General features: G+C 44.4%; 1 protein-coding gene across 2 annotated transcripts in view; it reads right to left on the bottom strand.

Moving 5' to 3' along the window:
* dock4b (dedicator of cytokinesis 4b) overlaps positions 1–7,500 on the bottom strand; it is a 151,841-nt gene that overhangs the window by 61,203 nt on the left and 83,138 nt on the right. For both annotated transcript variants that reach the window (XM_062517855.1, XM_062517857.1), the window contains exons 16-19: positions 6,877–6,983; positions 4,111–4,264; positions 445–542; positions 225–308 (exon numbers count right to left, since the gene is read on the bottom strand). In XM_062517855.1, the coding sequence (XP_062373839.1) occupies positions 225–308; positions 445–542; positions 4,111–4,264; positions 6,877–6,983 (443 nt within the window). The remainder of the gene's footprint in view (positions 1–224; positions 309–444; positions 543–4,110; positions 4,265–6,876; positions 6,984–7,500) is intronic.

The following is a 7,500-nucleotide window of genomic DNA, read 5'->3' as shown; positions in this document are numbered from 1 at the left end:
ATCATTTATGACATCATTAAATAGAACACTAATTTCTGTGGCTTCTTTTGAAGTGGAAAAGATGTCAAAATTAGACAGCACTAGCTTCAGCTTGGCTGTCCTGGTCTTTGTGTGGGTCTCGATAAATGACAGCTACAACGTCGATCTGAATCTACAAAACAGACGCTTGACAAAAATGGATATGACAGTATTGTGTGTCAATGCCTTTTTTTGTTTTTACTTACGAGGGAGTCAAACACCTTCAGGCCGTATCTCTGTGCATTTTCATCCAGAATGCCAAACAGAGTGTCAAGTGTGTCCTGCAGAAACTGCAAAGCAAAACACCCCGAACAATAAGACAGCTGACAGACAATGCATGTTAACCAGCAAACCAAAGTGCAGAAACAGACTGACAGCCACGGTGACCACTCCTGAGACAGGTGCATGAGAACGACTCCCTCCTACCTTGACTATCTCGGAGCCATCGATCTCCTTCAGCTTGGACAGGCTGTCAGTGATGCGTTCCGGATGGGCTCTCCACTTCAGCAGGTCAAGCATGTCTCCTGCAGAACCAATCAGAGTATCACAAATACGTACGCAAATCACATCTCCGACTAGCACAAGTCATTTCTAACTATGAGGATAATAGAAGAAAAAATCGAGCCTGTTCCTCACAATGTAGATCAGACAAGATCATCCCCTAAAAATCACCATAGCACACACTAATCCATTTTGGAGAAACGTATTATAATCTCCGTCAAGCAGGTTATGTTTTCGCTGAGGTTTATTTGTCTGTAAACCAGATTATGCAAAAGCTACCTGCCCGAGTTCATGAAACTTTGGCAGACAGATGTACAAAGAAATAACCTATTACAGTTTGGAAGGGACCTGAATCACTGTGTGGATGAATCCAAGTTTCACTTTCACTCTATATTATTTTATTACACGGCTCTTCATAAGGCTGTAGAATGTCCCATTCACTTGAATGGGCCTTGCCAACGTTCGGAGGTCTGATATTTCTCGATGACAGACTGTTGATATAAGTATAACAGACCGCTGTCAAGGAAAATTGGTTTTGTGCTTCTAATTCAAGTCTGTCATATCAATCCGCAACAAATACGTTCGCTTATTGCAATGGAATTTCATTGAAAGTGTAAGATGTTGCTAAGCAACACCTGAAACTGTCAACTTCTATGTATGTGGCGAACTATTTATTTTGTTAGCGGGACAACAACACGGTAGCCAAGTCATTGCTTAAGACACACTGTGGGCCAGATGTACTAACACAGCGCTAACAGCGAGTTTTTGTAAACGCAGAATGCGAACGCTGTGCTTGGCTATATTGCGTGGAATTTACTAAGCTGTCACTTCATTACGTTAACTGCGGTCATCCCCGCCCGTTCCCGCCCCTCCACAACGCTAGTTGCGTGCGCAGAGCTGCTGAACCACAAGCGCAGTTGAATATTGCAATATTAAAAAGAATCCAAGTTTAGCGATCATACATGAGACAAAGAGATGTCAATGAGCAGCGACAGACAGAGTAGGCCTAGAAGTTCTACTAATCCACTTAAAAAAATACTTGTGAACTATTTACTGCTGGTAGGCCTAGACTGGGTATGACTTACAGTAATGCCTGTCTAACAGATTGGGAAGTGTAAGCTATGTCGTGAAAGAGAAAATACGATTTTAGAGAGGCAAACAAAAGTTAGGTTGCTTTTGACATAGTATAATGAAGAAAACCGATGCTCTGAATAGTGATTCAGCTGACTCTAAACGTTTTTCTAATAGACGCATTTAACCGCAATTTGGATTAGCCTACACCTGCTTTCAGAAGGCGGAAGTTTTTCAACGCAAAGTAGACGTGCGCTGTTTTCATACATAAGGCGGAATACTTAATCAATCGCTATTAGCACCTCTCCTCCCCTGTACTTGCGCGTTACACCCATTTCCAGCTGATCCGCCCAGGAATTAATATGCATGACACGGAAAAGCGCAAATAGCCATTCTCAGCTCCCACGGCAGGCAGTCTGCGCGTTTCTCTCATTGCGGCGTGTTTGTACATACCATCCCCATGTTTATACGCGCACGTTACGCCTGAAATGGGCGCAAAACGTTAGTACATCTGGCCCTCAGTGTGTAAAGTTTATTTTCTCGTTTTGGCAAGTAGCCGTGTAATAAGCGGGATAATGTATAGAACGCCGGTCATTATCGGGAAATAGGTCCCTTCAGGGCAGAACAAGAACCCTCCCCTGCGCGTTCAGTTCACCCTGTCGGGACCTATTTCCCAATAATGACCGGCGTTCTATATATTATCCCTTACATAGCTTTTGGCCTTGGTGGAGGTCCATGTTCTCTGAGCGCCCCATCTAGTTCAGCAGATGCTTTTATCCAAACATAAGAGAGTACACTTTAATGATATTGGTCGTATGGGTTTCACCTATCATGACCTTGATTGTGGAGCACTTTGTGCCTACACAACACAGTTCAACTCACTTAACCACACTGATTCAATGATTCAATCCAATTCAGCCGATTCAATCCAATTGGAAGGAACAGAGATGTCTGCCCTCCCAAGTCGGGAAAAATTCCTGCCTCTGTTTCAGGTCAACAGAGTGCTCCGTCTGATAAGCTCATCTCATATGCTCTATTTAGCAGGGAAACAAATCAGGCCTGTACTTAAATGGCCATTACTGCCGAATTAAATATTAATATGTTTACGGATGCTGCAATTTGCTTGGTAATAGTGGGGTGGGGTGCTTCTGCCACTGCATAAATAGAGTGTGATGATATGCGGTACAGTTGTGTTGTTATAAAACAACTCTGGGTTCTATATCCCATAATGAAGGTTTTCAAACAAAATCATAGCCTTGTTTAATCTTCCGCTGAGCACTGAGAAACACAGCGCGCGCACACACACACACACACACACACACACTCCCCTGCACCTTTCTCCTAATTCTGATTCAATGACTGTCATGGCAACAGCTATACAAGCCTTCACTTTACTTTTTTTCTTTCTCACAAAAACTCTGGATTGGACTCGGGCAACCTGGAACCAGTTCTGATTGAGAATGAACTACAGCACCTAGCAACCATGGAACTTTTTTTAAACTCTCTCTCTCTCTCTCTCACACTCTCTCTGTCTGTCTGTCTGTGTCTATCCGTCTATCTCTCTCTGCGTGTGTCTCTCTCTCTCACACACACACTCTCTCTCACACACACTCTCTCTCACACACACACACACACACACACACACACACACACACACACACACACACACACACACACACACACAGACACTCTCTCTCTCTCTCTCACACACACACACACACACTCTACAATTCTGAGGCGGCAAGCCATAGCCACAAGTAAATGGCGACGCTGTATGCTGGAATAAGTCTGATTCTCAGGAGTGGTGAGTTTGGGGGTTCACTGTCTTGCTCAAGGACACTGTGACATGAGGAGCAGCAGGAGGAGTGGGAGTGAGATTACAAATCCTCCCATTTCTGCATGACTACTCTACCACCTGAGACCCTGCAAGGGTCCTATCTGCTCCAAAACTCTTTCCCCTCTATTGCAAAATAAATTAATTGAACTTTTTCTTTTTTTTTCCAGAGCACAGTTACTTCTAAACTGGCTCAAGATGAGTGAAACCAGAGGGGACCCAGCTGAGACTCGACTGGGCTGCCCCAGACTGAAAATGGGTAACATTGGACTGGACTGAACTGGGCAAAGCTCAATTACCCACTAAACATTAGATGTGTGATGGACGTGCAGATCATGCCTTTACTGCATACGTTGGTCCAAGACCAATTCTGGATGACTGCACGACGTGCAAACTAGGTCCGCTATTGGGAAGTCTAACCATGGATTAGGACTAGGACTAGGTCACTTTAAACCTCAACGAGACTAGGTAACTTTTGGATGTTATACAGAGGTCCTGTGGATGTCAATACTGGACGTTGGGAAAATAAGACGTTGTCTGCCATTACAGTCTGGACCTGCAATTGGACGTCCAAAGTACGTCTCTTTACCCAGTGGGATACACCACTGCGCAAAGAGAACCAACAGAACAACAGAACCAACACAGGGCCTAAGGAAGACTGGACCAGACGGACCCCGACCCCGTACCGTTTTGGGTGAGCTTGGTGGAGCAGAGGAACGAGGTGATCCAGAAAGACTCCTTGCTGCCCTTCACCGCCTGGTTGTTCCCGGGGAGGTTGCCTTTGGAGAAAGGCAGCTTGAGGTAGCGTGTGAGGTCCTGCAGGACCATGCTGTCCTCACACTGAGAGAGGAGGAGAGCGAGAGATGAAGAAAGAAAGAAAGAAAGAAAGAAAGGAAGAAAGAAAGGAAGGAAGAAAGAAAGAAAGAAAGAAAGAAAGTTAGGAAACACTTTTACACAAGGCATAAGCACCCAAATATAGCATTGTTGCCAATTTCAACGAAGAAAAGCTGTACACAGTTCTCCTGCACATAAATCTCTTTTTTAAAAACTTAACACAGTGTTACAAAACTGGAAAAAATGCTGAAACTACAAGGACTAAATATGATAATACACTGCATAGCATATAAAAATGCCACACAATTCTTTTGAAGAATGGCTCGTGTGGTGAAGTTTTAGGCTGTGCAGGCCTACAAGTGGCATGGTGACTGGTTACACTGCCCTATTTTAGGGACATGTTCCGTATGTAGGCCACACACACACACACACACACACACACAAACACACACACACACACACACACACACACGCACACACGCAAATAAAGTCAGCCAGCTTTGATGTGCAATGTTTCACTCTTCGCTCCCTCTCTTCCCTATTTAAAAGTTCCCCCCAATTTAGGGCGCTTCTGTACAAAAGCATGCAAAGGAATGATGCATGGGCCAGGACTACACACACATGCCTCTTCTAAGACACACTGAGCAAAAAGAGTCGGAAGAGGAGGGGAGCACGTTTACGGAATGTGTGGGAGGGGGGGGGATGGAAACAAACACTCTGAAATAAATGTCTTTGTCTGAACAAAGGGAGCATGTTGCTCTCTGCACGTTCCGTGGATTCAGTGATGTCTGTCTGGTGAAGCTCACTGGTGAAACGAACCTACTTGAAGCTTGTGATCTCATCAGCAAAAAAGTGTGGAGGTCGATTCGTTGCTTTTGTTGTTGTTGTTGTTGTTGTTGTTGTTTTGTTTTTGAATGCAGCATCAGCACCACAGTATGGAACTGAATAACCATAGTTTACTCCAGCTATGCCCAAAGAGCAAAGCTAAACACATTAGTCTATTCAGCTCAATGCTTCTCTGGCCTCTAGTTAGAGACCACAGAGGGTTTCAATTGTGCCTGTGTGGAACAACAGACTCTGGTCTTGGTGTTGGTGTGGTGTTGCAAGGATAGACGGCTATTTGTTTGATAGTACACTGTGGGTTTCCTGAGCCACCCATAGGGGAAAGAGATATGTCTAATTGTAGTGTTGATGACAAGACACCACTTGTGTGTGAACATGTGTGTGTGTATGTACTGTCTGTCTGTCTGTCTGTCTGTGTGTGTGTGTGTGTGTGTGTGTGTGTGGTGTGTTTGGGTCTCTAAGGTCTTTCCACTCATTGCTACTTTCGTTCAGCTTAAACTGCCTTGTCATGTCACTCTAGAGAACTCAGGACTGTAAACATAACGGTGCAATTTCAAATGGAATGTTTCATTACGTCCTCCTCCTCTAATGGCACTATGCATCATCGTTATTGCTTCTTAAGTGTCATAGGAAACACAGCAAATTAACTTCTTCTTTGCTCTGAGAGATATAACTACAGTATAGTGTGCGGATGTGTGTGTGTGTGTGTGTGTGTGTGTGTGTGTGTGTGCGCGTGTGTGTGTGTGTGTGTGTGTGTGTGTGTGTATGTGTTTTCTATATCCATGAGCTGTGTGTGCGGCATCAAACCCATTGACAGTGTGTGTGTGTGTGTGTGTGTGTGCGTGCGTGCGTGCGTGCGTTCTGCGTGCATGCCCTCTTAAAGGTAGCAGTGTTAAAAACCATGAGCCTCCTAATGAACCGTTCACTTGGCATGAAGAAAGGCATGCTGGGAAACGGCTTCGGGGGACGCCTGGGGACAGACAGCAACAGGGCCACGGACAAGGACGAGGAAGAGGAGGAAGAGGAAGAGACGGAGGAGAGGGAGAGAGAGAGAGAGAGAGAGAGAGAGAGAGAGAGAGAGAGAGAGAGAGAGAGAGAGAGAGACTCTACTGGATGAAGAAGGTCTCTGATCTCCGCCCCTCTCTACTCTCCAGCTAGTGATTAGAGTGCTGGGGCCGGAGCCTGTGCTGTGCTGTGGGCTGTAATTGGCCGTGCCTTAAGGCCAGCTTCTCTGGAGGGCCCCGCTCTTCTGCATGCTAACAGAGCACGTTCAAGCGCTGCACAATACCCACTGAAAGAAATCTATAGTGCAGGGTGTGATTTATAATGTCTAGCTGAGAGAGTGAGAGAGAGGGCTTCAAATGTATTACTGCAGGGGGAACACGTGAATGTAAATGACCCGAGGACATAAATCAAACAAAGACGGACAAACTTTGAGGAATATCTGAATATCTTTAACGCTGCCGCAAACTGTCAGCAGTATATTTAGCATTATTGAGCGTTTGAGACAGCATGCTACTGTGCACATACACATTTGGATTCACTGTAGCTTCGGTGTGGTGATAATGGCTAGAAATGTCGGACTATTTCACAGGAAATAAGGACCACATCTGTTGAAGCTCATCTAAAAAAACTTGTCTCGTCTTGAACTTCAGATCTGTTGATACTATCATCACATAAAACGATACCACATGACTGGTTTTCTAAAGATACAAAGCTTAACGCTAATCGGTGAAGTGTCCCTTTAAGGGTGCTCAGTAAAGTTCTAGCAGTACCTTATGTATGATGAGCTCGTGGGTTCCGTCGGGTAATGTCCTGCCGTCTTCCTGCATGAGTGGCACGTATGAGAAGCCAAAGAGCTTCTTCTCTCCTTTGTCCTTTGCTGTGGAACAGAACAGAAGACATTTACATTTACGTTCATTCATTTTTTTTTTCAAAGCAACTTACATTTGACCATTATATTACAAGGGCATTGTTACACTGTGCTTGGAGCAACTCAAGGTTAAGCTACTTGCTCAAGGGCAGAACAGTGGATTGAACCAACTGGCTACTTCATGCTAGCCACCCACACCAGAAGACAGCATAGATCCTCTTACATTTTTTCTTATACAGTTCTCTGATATACATTTGCAACAGTACATTCTTTTTTTAAAAAACGGCTCTGTATCTTTGTTGTTGTTTATACTGTTGTTTGTGTGCTATTGTTGTTGCTGTTTAAGTGTGCTGTGTGTATGCAGTTGCAGTGTCTTCTGAACAGGTACTTCTGAACTTATTTGTTTGTTAACTGAAAATAGCGATAAACAGATGTTTAAAAGAAAAGACAGCATCTAATCACTGTTGAAAGAGAGCGAGCCAAATCACGGTAGAGACCTGAACACTAAAAGTCATGTCCACTATAT

This window comes from Sardina pilchardus, chromosome 17 (assembly GCF_963854185.1).
Source record: "Sardina pilchardus chromosome 17, fSarPil1.1, whole genome shotgun sequence".
NCBI lineage: Eukaryota > Metazoa > Chordata > Actinopteri > Clupeiformes > Clupeidae > Sardina > Sardina pilchardus.
The sequence above is the reverse complement of the archived record's forward strand: the minus strand, read 5'-3'. Positions and strand labels throughout refer to the sequence as shown.